General features: G+C 49.4%; 9 protein-coding genes across 9 annotated transcripts; 3 read left to right on the top strand and 6 right to left on the bottom strand.

The window, feature by feature from the left end:
- Positions 1-1,404: 1,404 nt before the first annotated feature.
- Positions 1,405-2,597, top strand: APUU_41730A (uncharacterized protein; the record flags this gene model as incomplete). The annotated part of the gene is made up of 3 exons (XM_041704946.1): positions 1,405-1,443; positions 1,504-2,342; positions 2,414-2,597. The coding sequence occupies 3 exons, from the start codon at positions 1,405-1,407 to the stop codon at positions 2,595-2,597; spliced, it is 1,062 nt and encodes a 353-aa protein (XP_041557480.1).
- An 889-nt stretch (positions 2,598-3,486) lies between these two features.
- Positions 3,487-5,124, top strand: APUU_41729A (uncharacterized protein; the record flags this gene model as incomplete). The annotated part of the gene is made up of 1 exon (XM_041704945.1): positions 3,487-5,124. The coding sequence occupies one exon, from the start codon at positions 3,487-3,489 to the stop codon at positions 5,122-5,124; it is 1,638 nt and encodes a 545-aa protein (XP_041557479.1).
- Positions 5,125-6,064: 940 nt separating this feature from the next.
- APUU_41728A (DUF4334 domain-containing protein) lies at positions 6,065-6,643 on the top strand (the record flags this gene model as incomplete). Its single annotated transcript, XM_041704944.1, has 3 exons — positions 6,065-6,072; positions 6,122-6,398; positions 6,476-6,643. 3 exons carry the CDS (start codon positions 6,065-6,067, stop codon positions 6,641-6,643), a joined length of 453 nt encoding a protein of 150 aa, XP_041557478.1.
- Positions 6,644-7,114: 471 nt separating this feature from the next.
- APUU_41727S (putative lipase/esterase) lies at positions 7,115-8,077 on the bottom strand (the record flags this gene model as incomplete). Its single annotated transcript, XM_041704943.1, has 1 exon — positions 7,115-8,077. The coding sequence occupies one exon, from the start codon at positions 8,075-8,077 to the stop codon at positions 7,115-7,117; it is 963 nt and encodes a 320-aa protein (XP_041557477.1).
- Positions 8,078-8,946: 869 nt separating this feature from the next.
- Positions 8,947-9,228, bottom strand: APUU_41726S (uncharacterized protein; the record flags this gene model as incomplete). The annotated part of the gene is made up of 1 exon (XM_041704942.1): positions 8,947-9,228. The coding sequence occupies one exon, from the start codon at positions 9,226-9,228 to the stop codon at positions 8,947-8,949; it is 282 nt and encodes a 93-aa protein (XP_041557476.1).
- Positions 9,229-9,300: 72 nt separating this feature from the next.
- On the bottom strand, positions 9,301-9,652 carry APUU_41725S (uncharacterized protein; the record flags this gene model as incomplete). Its single annotated transcript, XM_041704940.1, is given in 3 exon segments — positions 9,301-9,383; positions 9,452-9,631; positions 9,643-9,652. 3 exon segments carry the CDS (start codon positions 9,650-9,652, stop codon positions 9,301-9,303), a joined length of 273 nt encoding a protein of 90 aa, XP_041557475.1.
- Positions 9,653-9,773: 121 nt separating this feature from the next.
- Positions 9,774-10,543, bottom strand: APUU_41724S (uncharacterized protein; the record flags this gene model as incomplete). The annotated part of the gene is made up of 2 exons (XM_041704939.1): positions 9,774-10,021; positions 10,075-10,543. 2 exons carry the CDS (start codon positions 10,541-10,543, stop codon positions 9,774-9,776), a joined length of 717 nt encoding a protein of 238 aa, XP_041557474.1.
- Positions 10,544-11,988: 1,445 nt separating this feature from the next.
- On the bottom strand, positions 11,989-12,556 carry APUU_41723S (uncharacterized protein; the record flags this gene model as incomplete). The annotated part of the gene is made up of 2 exons (XM_041704938.1): positions 11,989-12,100; positions 12,165-12,556. 2 exons carry the CDS (start codon positions 12,554-12,556, stop codon positions 11,989-11,991), a joined length of 504 nt encoding a protein of 167 aa, XP_041557473.1.
- A 390-nt stretch (positions 12,557-12,946) lies between these two features.
- On the bottom strand, positions 12,947-13,652 carry APUU_41722S (Zn(II)2Cys6 transcription factor; the record flags this gene model as incomplete). Its single annotated transcript, XM_041704937.1, has 2 exons — positions 12,947-13,433; positions 13,492-13,652. The coding sequence occupies 2 exons, from the start codon at positions 13,650-13,652 to the stop codon at positions 12,947-12,949; spliced, it is 648 nt and encodes a 215-aa protein (XP_041557472.1).
- Positions 13,653-14,688: the final 1,036 nt, after the last annotated feature.

The raw sequence follows: 14,688 nt of genomic DNA, 5'->3' as shown, positions 1-14,688 counted from the left end.
AGAAGGGAAGCTCACCGAGTCCCACTGCAGCAATTCAATTCAATTCAATTTCATTAACCTGTTTCAGCCTGACAGTGTGACTTGGCTACACTGTCTATTAGGGCACTGGTTGATGTCGAAGAGGTAGTGGTTAAGCGCTGAGCGACCAGAACGGAGCTGCATGATATTATAACTCCTGGAGATATCTATAATCATCATGCATGATAGAGCTTATGTACACCAAGCTTATATTGTACAAGATCTTCAACAAATGGGCGTGGAGGCCACTGATTTAAACTCTATCAAAAACCTGAGGTAGAGAGGGCTCCAGATACTGAGGATACTCCACGGCAACTTACTCGGGCAGCTATAGTGGCCGGGAACGCAATAAATGAGAGGACCCTGCCAAATCTGTGCAAAAGCATGCCTCATCGCGTACAAGCGGAGGGTTACTAAGATATATCTAGCTTCAAGCTAGTTTGATTAGGAAGCCAGAATCTACGTTGAGAATCTCAGAATACGGAGGCGGGCACCAAAAGTTTTGGTGCAGGTGGGTCTGCTAAGGAATGTACTGTATATTTAGAATTCTATATTATTACTATAGAAACTGTAATAATCTATATACTTAGAGTTAATAGATGATATATTTCCTTTTTTAGTTTTAATTTTTATAGTTTTTTCAAGCTATTTACACTAGATTTTTTAGTAATTTAAAACATTTATTCTTATAGTACACTTACTTAGATAGATATTCTCTATTTAATATCTCTTTCCTTATTCCAGTGTCCTCGGCTTTCTAACCATTTTCTCAATCGAGTAAATGGGCTACAGACCTCATTGTTGATGATGACCGCTTCACCGAGCTGTCCGTACATGAACCTCCACAGATGAATATCCACAAACGATCATCCCTCCCCTCGTCCGAGCTCGCCGGCAGAACGAAACCCATATCGTTGAACAAATCCTTGCCATATATTTCGGGTACGATAGGGTGTCGATCTTGCAGGCCGGTTGGCCCCGCAGGTCGACGCCATGATATTCTTGTCGTCGCCCACGATTGCAGTTGGGATGATTGAGCTGAAAAGAAACGTGTGAAAGATAGTCGAATATTGTTGAAGTCTATCATAGGAACTCCTCCATTAAATAATATGAATGTCAATTGCACCTGAAATTCCGCCTTAATTCCGAGGATACATTGACGGTCAAGCGCTAGATACACTCCGTAGTTTAAAAGCATTTCTCAGCCCCCTTCCAGTTTTCCGGGGCGCATAAACATCTGCTTGAAACTGGGATTAATAGTCCGTCTGTCTGCAAGCCGTTACTGCTTTTGTTTCACTGGCTGATATTTCTTCCTCTATTCCTGTACGTCTCGCAAGGCCAATCTAGAAACCCGGTTGTCTGCTGCACAGCTACTACTACTTCACCATGGCACCCAATACTATGAAGGCGGCCGTTTGTAGGGCGGTATGTCAAATAGCATGCATTTCAGAGGCCATTATTATGTTCTAACACTTTTCAAATTAGGTCGGGGGTCCAGTAACTGTGGAAGAGGTCGATGTGCCGACCCCCGGACCCCGAGAGGTGCTCGTCAAGCTCGCTGCAGCCTCTCTCTGCAGTACCGAACTAAGCGTTATTGACGGGATGTTTGGTCCTGGGATATTCCCCGTGATCCTCGGACATGAGGCGGTCTCAGTGGTGGAAGAGCTAGGCCCCGGAACAGAACAATATGGACTGAAAGTAGGGCAGCTCATTGGAGCACCTCCGTACTCTAACATGTGCTTAGAGTGCTACGACTGCAAGATGTACGGACCTGACTTTTGTACCAGCAGGAAGGTCAAGGGGATCAGTGACGCAGGTTACTTTGCTGAGTATGGTGTGGTTGATGCGGCAAGTGCTGTTGTGGTTGCCGATGATGAATCTGGCTTTGATGTTCGGCAGCTATCACCCATCTTTTGTGCCGGTGTGACGGTCTGGGACGCCCTGGAACGTGCTAAAATTGAGCCTGGGCAATCAGTTGCGGTCCTAGGGCTTGGTGGTCTTGGTCAACTGGCAGTGCAGTATGCAACAGCGCTGGGGGCGAAGGTCTTCGCACTTGATATCCAGGACGAGCAGCTGAATTCCATCAAAGGTACCGTTGATGGAATTATTAACATGAAAGATCACCCAGGACCACAACTGATGGCCAAACTGAAGGCCCTTAATAACGGCCGCGGTGCTGAGGTCGCTATTGTCATAGCCGGCTCTACCGCAGCGTACCAAGCAGCCCTCTCTTTGCTCCAACCCCTCGGACAACTTGTAGTTGTTGGTCTTCCCAAAGAGCCCCTGTCTATACACGCGGGTCAGCTCTCCGCAATCTGTAACAAGTAAGCCCCTCTCGTCTTCCTGGCCCATGACCTCGGGCCAACCGCAACCAATACTAATGATTTTGATACAGGATTGTGGGAGCAAGAATCCCTGGCCAGGCGGCCGCTCAGCGGTGCCTCCAATTTTCGCTCAGAAAGGACATTCTGCCAACTGTTAACCAGCGCCAATTCAGGCTGGAAGACCTCAATGATATGATTGCGCTCATGCGTGAAGGGAGGGTAGCGGATGGCAGAATGGTGATCCGCTTCTTATAGTACACGGAGGATTAGTACAGTCAGCTCTTGTTTCTATGTTGGTTATGACGGTACAACGTAACTATAGCAGTGTAACTATTCAGAGGAAGAGTCAAACAGGGATTGTACCGCCCTTTCGCTTGTATTCTACATTGTACCCTGAACAATGCCAGGGGGTATGACGCGTAAATTGATGCGTATAGCGTCAGTCCTTTGACGGCTGCTCTACCCACCTGCATCCCCTAAGCCACGGCACTTCTGACCCCTGATAGACCCAATTGACGGCCCTAAATTGGTGGAATCCACGCGAAAATGGCCAAAGATTGTTTGATCTACCAGCCACGTGGGTGTAAAACCGCCTGTTCCCTGCTGATAGGCGCCATCAGCAGCTTCTTCCTTTCTTCCGGTGCAACTAAGTGGATTCTGCTACTTCAACCCCAGTGTGACATGAGTCAGTTCTAGTCAAGATCTACATAAAACCCTGACCATATAGTTCCTAAAGGTAACACAGGTACCTCGCGGAACACCATGTTCGATTTCCACCACACGGCGGAATGGAAGCAAATGCCAATCATTTTTTTGACAGCATCCTGGGCAATCCTTCCCGAAAGCATGACTCGCATAGCTTATGGAATTGAGCTCGTGGCTCGTCAGACAACGTTATCCCGGAACAGCAGCTCCCATACCCCCGCAAAACATGCGGAATTCGTCCAAGGCCAAACACCCGTCGGAAGTTCTAGATCTACCTACCCCGTGGGCGAATTTAGGGTTACATATTGTTTGAAGTATAATAATGCCCTTATCCAGATGGGTGCTTGCCATAACGAAGGGGGGCTTCACTTCAAACTCAACCATTTACCAAGTACTTTGTTACCAATCCTGTCTAGCCCGGTACTTCAACCAGAGTTTAATGTCTTCCTCCACCGAGTTTCCACCTGCCTCCGACGCGTCAGAGGCCGAAAAACATCAAGTTGAACATTTTGAGGCTCGGGAGAACGCATCCTCTGATCCAGCTGTCAATGATACCTCCAATCAGGATGCCTTCGCTTGGAACTACGACGTGATTGCCACCTTGGTCGCCTTGAACTCTCTCTATTTTGCCGCGTCATGGGGCCTGATTGCTCCTACCGCTGTGATAGGGTTTATCGTTCGGGCTTTTCCCGAGTCCTCCAATGTCGCAGCATGGATTTCAGCCTCGGTGACGATCCTTAATTGCGTCCTGCAAGCCTTTATTGGCGATCTATCTGATATTCTTGACCGCCGTTGGTTTCTCCTTGTCGGTGCTCTCTTTGGGATTACAGGTACTCTGGTGTCTGGCCGTGCAACAAGCATGGAAATGGTGATTGGCGGCCAAGTTCTGAACGGCGTTGGGCTAACACTTGATTTCCTGGCCATTTCCCTATCAGCAGAAGTGGTCCCTAAAAGGAACCGGCCGATAATCAGCGCCATTTCAATGATTGTCTCCGGGGTTGCTACGGTGCTCGGCCCCTTGATTGAGGGCGCCTTCATCAAGCACAATGTGGGTGGTGCAGCTGAGGGCTGGTGTGCTGGGTTCTATTTCGCTGCCGGGTTCTACACTGTCGCCTTCATCCTCACCGCATGGCTCTATCACCCTCAAGAGCGGCCTAACCCTGAAGGCATCTCGAAGACACGCCGCCTGTTGCATATTGACTGGTTTGGCGTCTTCCTCATAACCGCTGGACTGGTCTTGTTGCTTGTTGCCCTCAACTATGGCGGGAATCCTGATCCATGGGGCTCCGCCAAAGTGCTCGCTACGATGATTCTGGGTATTGTCTGTCTGTTTGGCTTCGTCGCGTGGAGCTGGAAGGGGACGTCTGAAGGTATTGTCCGGCATGACCTATTTCAGCATCGAAATTTCCCCATCGCCTTGCTTGTGGTTTTCACCGCGGGTATGGTTTTCTTTGGTGGCCAGGCATATATTCCTCAGGAGGTTCTATACCTTTTCACTTCCGATCCTGTCATGACCGCGATCTGGTCCTACCCATATAACATCACCACAATTCTCGGGGCTGCCTTCAGTGGGCTTTACATGGCCTGGAGCAAGGAGGCTAAGGGTCTAATGATCGGCTCCTTTGCATTCCTGACTCTCGGATCGGGGCTGATGGCAATTGTGAAACCCGGCATCAATTTCGCCGGGTGGTTCTTCCCAACAGCAATCATGGGCTTTGCCGTGGGCGTCCAGGTCGCCACCAGCATCGTGATCGTCAGCCTGTGCACCCCTGATCGTTTTATCGCGCTATCTGTCTTACTCGCGGGCGCACTTCGTGCCCTCGGTGGAAGCATTGGGGTTACAATCTTCAATTCTATCTATTCCTCCAAGATACGCAACTTCCTGCCGAAGAAAGTCTCAGAGGTGCTTATTGAAACTGACTTCTCGCGAGCCATAATTGCGCAAATTGCCCCTAGAATCCTGGCGGCTATTGAGGCGGGCAGTGCGGAGGCGATCCTCCAGGTACCTGGTATGACGCTCGAAATTGCTACAGAGATTCAGCATAGCGTGCAGGAGGCATATGCAGATAGTTTCTGATTCATCTGGTATGCAGTTATCCCGTTTGCGGCGATATCTGTCGGGTTAAGCATGTTCTTGAAATCGACCAAGGGGCAGATGACCAACGTCGTGGCGGCCGGTGTGAAGCGGAGGCATTGATCCATAGGAACGGGATACAGCCAGTAGCTCTAGGTACTAGCTAGAATGGGGCGATTCGTTCAACATCCTTTAATACGTATCCATCGTTTGGAGTTAATTGAGGGACAGGTCCATGAGAATAGCTTATTTGGTGGGCCCCAAACATGAATACATATTTTCCATCTCTGGTTCGTGAGACCACTATAGTTTATTTTTGTAACACCTATCTCGTATACAGCAAAAGCTTACGACGAGAATTATGACATTGACGCGACCAAGCGAATACCTTGGATTCTAAAAATTTAATAGCCATGCCACGCGCCCCTTTAGGGTTTATTAATCCGAATAGGCTATAGGGAACTAAGATAAGTTCTTTTTCTATGAAATTATATATAAATTATATTTTATTAGTTACTTGCGAGCTAAAATAAATTATCTATTATAAATTCTAAAGAGTAGTATATATTAATCTCTTGATATACTGTTTTATTAAATATTCAATAGTAAATTAATAGTGTGGTGCTATTGTCAAGTAGAATAACAAATATATATAATATATTCTCGTTAGGTAGGGTGTGATTGGTCGCTTTTACCATTCCGTGGCTTTCCAGCGCTGATGACCTGGTTCCGCATTCTTTTGCGAGCCAGGAAACCCGCCGGAACTTGCTTACACTTTCTTGGCCGCCAGTCTCCGTACTTAGCGGTAAGTTAATGTCCGAGACTGCCCCCGGGGCACGGAATTGCTGTGTTTTTCTATGATAAAACCCACCCCAACTGCAGACATCTCTGCGAAATAGTATAACGTCGTTGACTACTCAGCACTCGTTAATCAGTCCACGTCATGAGCTCGTAAGTGTCCCCAAGTACCGCACCCTGGCATGCGTTGACCCAGTTCCAGCCCAGACCAGCAGTGGGTTGCGCTCTCCCGTCGCGAGAGCAAAGTCGAAGAAAGCGAGGCGGAGGCTGTTTTTCAGCAGCTTCCAGCTGTCAGTCCTGAGTCTTTGCTAGGCGAGTGGCACGGACGGGATTTGAATACCGGCCACCCCGGCGTTCAAAAGAACAAGGAACTCCGATGGGCGGGCAAATCGTTTGTCTCTGTTGAGGATGTCAAGCCAATGATGGTGTTGGACGATGCTGGGAATAGGGTCTGGAAAGAGGAGATTGGTGGCGCCCGCGTAAGCTCCCCTCCGCCTACCCCCCGATGAGGATGTGAGGACTAGAATCCGGACATCGTATTCTAATCGATTTGCAGCTGCGTGAAGTAAAGTACAATGGTGTGGTTTCGGCCGCCATGATCTATAACAACAAGCCCATTATCGACCACTTTCGGAAGGTGAACGACACGATGGTCGCTGGGGTCATGGATACCAATTTGATCAAGGACTGTGGGCTGTATTACTTCTACTTGACCAAGGTGTGACGTCCACCTTGACTAGAGCCTAACAACCGTGTTACATAGAATTCAGGAAATGTGGAAGATCCTCATAAGCTTGATACCAAGTAGCGCCCAAAGCTTCAGCTTTACCGGCACGTACCGCCAGTGCCAATCATCCAGCCACAAGAACTGGCGACATACAAACAATGTTCAGTCTTCGCAATATACCTCGTCAAGATGGCTGCTAGTGCGATTCAGGTATGCATTGTCATTAGCCGTATCCTGGATGTCTTTCGCACTATACGGTCCACCACTGTCATGTGTCGTCCAATTGAGGTGACCAGAGGCGTCGTGTCGTAGCTCAAGGTCCTCTCGCCTTGATTGCTTCACCTTACAGTACTAGGAGCGAGTCCTCCATTATGGTCCGAAAGCTACTACACACGGAAACCTACAGAGAATGATATACCTTATAGTGTAACGACCCGTTGTTCAGGTGTTTGATCTAGTACATTAATATTATCCTAATACTCGCTGTACCCACGCATTGCGAGCAGCTATTACCCGTCGACCAAGCTCAGAGTTTGGCGCCATTTGCTCGAATACATGGAACCCCCCGGGCCAGACATGGAGTTCCGCCTGGACCCCAGATTCCCAAAGTTTCAAGGCATAGTGGACATCCTCATCACGAAAGACCTCGGCAGAGCCGACATCAATATATGCTGGCGGTAGGCACGAGAGGTCTGCTGCTCGCGCAGGAGCTAGATACGGACTGATCTCGTCCGAGCCAGTGCTCGTGCCAAGGGCGCACTCCCATCCCAAGGCATTGTCCTTGGCGTTCCAGATGCCCCGGTCCAGGAACTGTCGGCTTGACACGGTGTTGTTTCTATCATTGATCTGCGGACACATCAACAACTGCGCACATAGCTGAGGCCCGTTCCGGTCTCGTGCCGCGAGTGCTACCCCGGCGGCCAGCCCGCCACTAGTGGACTGCCCGGCAATCATCAACTTCTGCGGGTCGATTCCGAGCTTATCAGTACTGTCTGCCATCCACTGAAGGCCTCTGTAGCACTCGTCCACAGCAACCATGCCTGGAGAGTCCGGTGCCAAGCGGTATTCTATCGAGACACACACTGCGTCGTGGTCCACAACCCACTGCAGTATCGTTGCAACGCCGCTGAACCGATGCCCGAGTATTCGGCCCCCGCCATGGATATGAAAAATCCCTGGGCGGCCGCTCTTTGCGCTCTCCGTGGTCCGCTCGAAGATCGAGAGCGTGATGGGGCCTTCGGGCCCGGGTATGGTAACCTCCCGGTGGGCAATTGGTTTTCCCTGGGTGAGAGTGTCTGCTGTCGCGGCCTTTGCGCTGGCTTCCCGCACGGCCGGTAGCATCTCAACGGTCAGGTTCTTTGGTATAGGAATGTTCGGCAGGATGAGCGCTAGCTCAGTGTCGAATTCAATCGAGGGAGGCGGTGTCGACATTTTCGCGTACCTGTGCTCTTTGCCAGGGGGGAGCCAAAGATCCAATCAGACAGGACGATTCTACGGTATTGGGTCACAAATACAGCGGTCCGAGCAGGTTCAATGACCCTCGGCAAGGCGCGATAACTGAAAATGCGGTTGTGTAGGGTGGATCTACGCCTCAATTTAATGCAGACAGGACTCGGTAGAGGGATGGGAGACCGGAATATACGGAAATTCGGCTGGAAGGTTGCCAATCTCCGGTTCAGCATGGAATCGCTCTGTACTTACTCGGTCGCTTACTTTTATTTCAATTATTGATGATAGCATGGACTAAATGGTAGGTTAACTCCATTCACAAAAATAATAACCTACAGAAATTCATGGCTGTTGGACTAATATCACTAGCGTTTCAGTCGGACTTCTCAGCCATCATAATTTTGGGCTGACATCTACTCGTCCATGGCTCTCTATTGCAACATAACCACGGATGTTACTAACAGCACTGCTTGACCGGACTGCGCTGACCAGCCCTAGCTCGCCCGTGTTGGGTAACTTGGGTTCTCTGGTAGGGTAGGGGCAATGCGCGCCCTGGAAGGGTTTATGCTGTATTGAAAGTTTGTCAATAATTCTTTTGGCCGGACGCAGCACTAGACACGACCGCAGCAGATGTTTTGCCCATTGTAGAAAGCGAATACGAAAGTCTATTATTGCAAGGAGATAGATTGATTTCGACCAATTCTTTCTGATGAAGTGGTGTTAGATATACGTCATTACACGAAATTCTGCAGTTCCGAAACGGAAACCCTAGAAATGACATGTATGATGCTCTGGCTGAAGTAGGTTACAGAAGTAGCTAATTGCTCCTGAGGAAAGTCTGTAGACTATCACTATAGCTTCGACTGTCTGTATTTCTTGTAGGCAACTGCCCCGATCTGTTTCCCTTTATCTGCACCCCCAGCTCGGTCTCGGAGCACCCGTTTAAGAATCTTTCCCGAAGCGCTCCTGGGGATTGTTGATGCCCAAATAATGCCTCCACGGATATGCTTATAGTAGATTAGCTGAGCCTTCACGTAGGTGAGAATCTCAAACGCCGTCTCATCCCTCTCCACTGACCCTTCCTTTAGCGTGATATACGCCAGCGGAACCTCGCTCTGAAGGTCTTCGTTCATGACCCTGATCACTGCAGTGTCTTTCACCGCGGGATGGTGCAGGAGTGTATCCTCTAGCTCCGCAGGGGCAACTTAGTAGCCCTTGAATTTGATCATATCCTTGGAGCGATCAGTGATGAAGAGGTTTCGCTGGGCGTCTTCATACCCAACATCTCCTGAGATTATCTTATAAGTAACATATGGATAAAGGTCTCTTTGCAGTCCCATTCCGGGGGAGACTTACCAGTCTTGAACCATCCGTCGTTTGTTAAACCTTCTGCTATCATATCCGGCTCGTCGCGGTAACCATGAAATACTGTTAGGCCCCGAATCCATAGCTCACCCTCATCATTAACCGCAGCAACGGTGCCATCTGGCCGGACATACTTGGCCTCCAGCCCAGGCAAAGGGGGGCCGTTGGACCCTATACCGGACCTCCAACCATGTCTGCGCTGAGTAGAGTCAGATGGGACCACAATTTTAGCTTGAACAGAACATACCTGGATATGTGAGATGGATGTCGTCTCCGACAGCCCGTATGCCTGCCGTACAGGAAGCTGACGCCGCTAGTAAAGCTCTCTGATCAAGGCAGCCGCCAAAGGAGCACCACCAGATGTCATCATCTTCAGCAAAGTGAGATCGTATTTGTCCACCTCGCGATTTTTGGCAAGATGGAGCACGATTGGTGGCGCCATGTATACATGTGTGATGTGAGATTGTTGCACGATCAGGCAGAAGTGATGGAGCTCAAACTTCTCCATAAGTACCGTATTGATACCTAGCCATATCGCTAGATGCATAAGGCAGATCAATCCTGTTCACTCAGTTGTTAGTCTAATGGCGGTCGTAGAGGTGTTTGTGACCTACCGTATATATGGTAGACTGGCAACACCGCCAGAGTCTGATCTGCCTCCCAGTGAGTATGCGGTGCTTCGACCTCTGCCTGAAGTAGCACAGCAGCGACCACATTCTGATGAGAGATCATAACACCCTTAGGGTGCCCGGTTGTCCCCGATGAATAGACGAGATATGCTAGATTATCCGGGGTGACACGGCTTGGTCTAAGAATTTCGCCTGCAGGGTCTGGTGCCTCCTTAATAAAACTCCTGACTGTCTTGATATCTTGTCTGTTATCATTCAGGGATAGGAGATATTCTGTGGGGAGTCCTGCCAGGCGCGAGGCTTCTATAGCTGTCTCGAGGCATTTCGGATGCACAACCAAGGCCTTTGCATGGCTTCTCACGAGCTGCTGTTTTAGTTCAGATACAGAGAGATCTGGGTTTACAGGCGCAACGACACCACCCGCATAATGGCAGCCCCAGATAATAGCAGGCATTTCACCTGAGTTGGGCGATATAACCATCAGAATATCATCTTTAGCCTAGTCCCAGGTGGACCGGCGCAAGGCATCGCCGAACTGTTCAGCCTGCGACTTTACATCCCCGTAAGAGTAACCAATGTCGGTGGAAGCTGATATAAAGATTACTAGGAGTCCATTGTATCAGCCTGTGCTTTATGCGAAGGCATTATCTGTACTCATCATGATCATCTGGGAATAGTCTATTTTACCGCTTAAATAAGAGCTCCTAAATGCTAACAGAGGGCATACCGGTTATTATATCAGATTGTACCTGCTTAGCTGTAAATCTAGCAAGATATTGACAACAGCATTCTATTATACAGAGAAAAGCTCGGTACAACCACCGTAGCCTGCTGTTCTTACCCCGGCAGGGCTCGGCGCGCCTTCACCTGCCAGTACGGAATTAGCCTCGGAATTCGATTCCTCACCGTTTACGCACTGGATCTTGGTGGGGACTTGTATTGCTGAGGTCTTACGGACAAGTGGGAGCGGGAATAGTAATACAGACTGACGTGTTCTATCAGTCGATGTAAAATATTGCATATTGCCAAGGCATACCTAGATATTGAATCATCCACCACTAATTAAACTGCGCTGTCGTCGACCGGATATACACCCCCTAAGGCTCCATATATTCCATCCCTCGGAGAATGCATTGTATTTGCATTGTCATTATATAGGTATGATTCAAGTAAACTCTGGAACAAAACCTCAGATTCCATTATCAATGGATCTCGACTCGCCAGCCTGCTCCACAGCCTGTAGACAATCGCGTCGTTCTGCTGGGGCTCGTTGGTGTCGGCTACGGCTGCAGCTTCTGCCTGGCTGCGATGTGGTGAAGCTATACAGGCAGTGGGCGCAGCTGGCGAAGAGCGAGCTGTCTTTTGATCTGCCTCTCTTTCACTCTAAGCTATAGCGGGCAACGAAAATGCCTCTACGCACCGATTACCACCCCCCTCTGGCTGAAGAGTTAAAGGCAAATCTAGGTCCTTTGGGAAGAAACCCTTCGCGATGGCTATCTCCATAATGATAATAAATCTTAGGTATGCTTTCGGATTTTGTGATAGAATATCCGCCCAGCCCACGGTGGTATCGTCCCACGTGAACGAGTGCGCTTCAAGGCTGATGTGGTGGGCTGTCTTCAGGACCAAGTCTATGTAGTCATAGAGGCACTGGTATACCTTCATTACCTCCAGAATAACCCCCAATTTGCTGTGCGCTGTTGCTAAAGCGGCATTGGTTAAGGTCTGGTCCAGCAGGTATAGCACCAGCGGCTTAGCCGAGCAGCTCACACTACATTTCGACTATTAGTATTTCGTTATTATAGATAGATAATGAGTCGCATACGCGCTGATTAGGAGGTACTTGACTAAGTCAAGCCTCACGAGCTGTTGTAGGAGCTCGGTAATTGTAATAGTGGATTATTGTAACTCGGTGCTATTGCGGCTGATACTCTCCTGGCTCTGGATTTGAATTAGACAGAACTCCACCTCCATCTGAATCTCGTAGTTGGCGAGTAATATCCGAGTCGAGCTGTATAATATTTAGTATAAGGTTACAGAGCGAGAAGACTCAGTGCTAAGGCCCGTTAACTTACTGAAAGTATATCTGGAGCAAATTTTGAAACAGGATGGCGGGTCCGCCGGAGCGTTGATAGACAGGGAAAACAGACATATGATACTGCATACCGCTGTACCAAGCATCAAGTGACCCGCGAACTCGTTGGACCTCCAAGGCCAGGAGTAAACACTGTTCTGGCACACGAACAGTAGGGAGAACTTGGGGGTAGACAAGGGCGAGGGCGTCAGTTAACATAATGCAGAGATCGCACATGGAAACTGTGATGATAAGCATGATTCTTTTCATTTCCTCGTCATATACTCCGGGAGAAGCGCCGTCATCTTTAATATCATTTACGGTCAATCTGTCTGCTTCAAAATTATATACTTCACGGGTGATGTGGATTGGCTGCCGGAGGCATAGGGCCATGATGTGATCACGGAGAATATATGACTACTATAGTCTCTTCAGAACAAGCTGCCCCGAGTATGATATTTTGTCCTGATACTTGTGGCGGTGTGCCTGCGCTGCCCGGGCATGTTGGATGGCAGATGTGAGCCACCATGTATTGACCTGTTGCTCGTTCTCTTAGGGACACCATAGGGAGAGCATCAGTACGCCCTGCGATAGAGCTACGGGATCCCTGTCAGTATCAAGCGAGTAGAGAAGCTTTGCGCGTCGGTAGAGATGCTTCCGTGCGTGTTGGCAATTGCTGAACCCTAAACGGCGTAACTTCTTAGCAGGGACGAAACTACAGCAGGCAAATAACATTGACTGTAGCACAAAGAGAGATATCGAGCGCGTCCATGAGTGGTTGGCTCAGTACTTGACCGGATGATATATAGCCCAGAACTCGGCCTCGTTGAGTACAGGTAGTAAGGGGTGAATGTGTCGGAAGTACTGGTTCAGCATCTCATCCATCAACTCACGCCGTGGAACTCGAAGACATGCCTGATCCTCGAGATATTTAATATCTGCTTGCTGAATAGTGAGCAGGAAGTCCGTACAGATGAAGCCATAAACAGCGAAATTGATATCACTGGTCCCCGGCCCGCACGCTGGTTCTTCCTCGTCTGCAATTAGATCCGAATGCTGTTGCAGTAATGCCGACAGCACATGAGTATTTACTGCTGGGCTCCCATCACAGGACACGGGCTTTGCAGCTTCCTGACATGGCTCTCGAGGAGGGTCCATTCGATCTCGCGAGTTGGCTGTTTCATCCTGCACTGTTTCAGTCTGTGTGACAGACTGTGGGTCAGGGACAAGGACAGCGTGCGTCTTCCCCTGCTTTGAACGCCTGTTTCGCCTTTGCAGTGTATCAGCTAGCGGCTGATGAAATAGCAAGAAATGGACTAGGCTAATACCGAGCTGCCAATTCAATCTCACACTCCTTGTGGTCCAGAAAGCAGTTCGTACATGGGGTTCCCCGGTGGGCGACATCGCATCGGACCTTGCGCATCCGACAACCAGAGCAGGCTATCTTTGACCGTTTGGTCCGAGCCGAGGATGGTTCTGAGTTATCCATTGAAGCCTAATCTGGCCTCCAACTGTCACTGTCGGCCTCGGTCAATAGATATGGCTTGCGGTCCTGGCCTGTGCGGGCGATGGTGCTGCAATTCCGACGCTGTTTCCGAGCAGGATCCAGACTGCTCTCAACTCGGAATTTGACCATGGAGGCCAGCTGACTGACAGTTCTGAATCATCCATAGTGGCTTGAAATAGCTGAAACCTTATTAGTCCCTCTGTTAACCGCTCTAATGCGAGACTTTCCGCGATAGCGTGCTCTTCTATTCTAGAAATGGGTGCTCCCTTATCCCCGGGGTCCTGCCATCCATTGCACTACGTATGAAACCCACCACTCCACTTAGCGAAATCTCGCGCGACGCACTGAATAGCTGTTCAGCCGCCTTACAAGCCCAGTCCTGCCGGCGCTGGCCTGTGCCGATTGAGTGGAAGGAGTCAAGAGCTGCTCCATGGTTCTGCAGCACCCCAGATTACCCTTGCAACAGTGGGGTCATTAGCTATCACCCCAGAGAGCCTTAAAGTTATGCTCTAATAAGGAGATTGTATACATACAGCGGCAGCCTGTATGCAATATTTTTCCAAGACCTGCTCAGCATCTGTCGCTATTATCTCAATTATGGACTCTTCACTACTAAACCATCGACCTGACTTAGATCTAAGGGCCCGTCCACCATGCTATCGAGTGGGATAGATACCATGCAGGAAAAGCCCGATGTCATTTGTATGGACACAGACGCTCCCATTGACTGTAGGCCCCTACGGCAGAAACAACCGTTATGTTGGCGTGAAACCAATGAAAGGAATCGACACCGGTGTAGCTTCAGTGGAATTTTCCCAGTTCCTTGACATTCCGATAAGATTTGTAGCATTTAACTGGCATCTGGTAGAGTTCTTCTTCCCCGCACCCCGGCTCGCTATAACATGAGAGCCGTTCATCGGCACTAGGAACCAGGTGTCTCCCCGTGGGGTAGCGGTGGGTGCTTACTTGGATTATACAGGGGGTAGATATGGACCAGAGGGAATCTGTGAGCTTCTTT

This window comes from Aspergillus puulaauensis, chromosome 4 (assembly GCF_016861865.1).
Source record: "Aspergillus puulaauensis MK2 DNA, chromosome 4, nearly complete sequence".
NCBI lineage: Eukaryota > Fungi > Ascomycota > Eurotiomycetes > Eurotiales > Aspergillaceae > Aspergillus > Aspergillus puulaauensis.
This window is presented reverse-complemented; position numbering and strand designations above follow the sequence as displayed.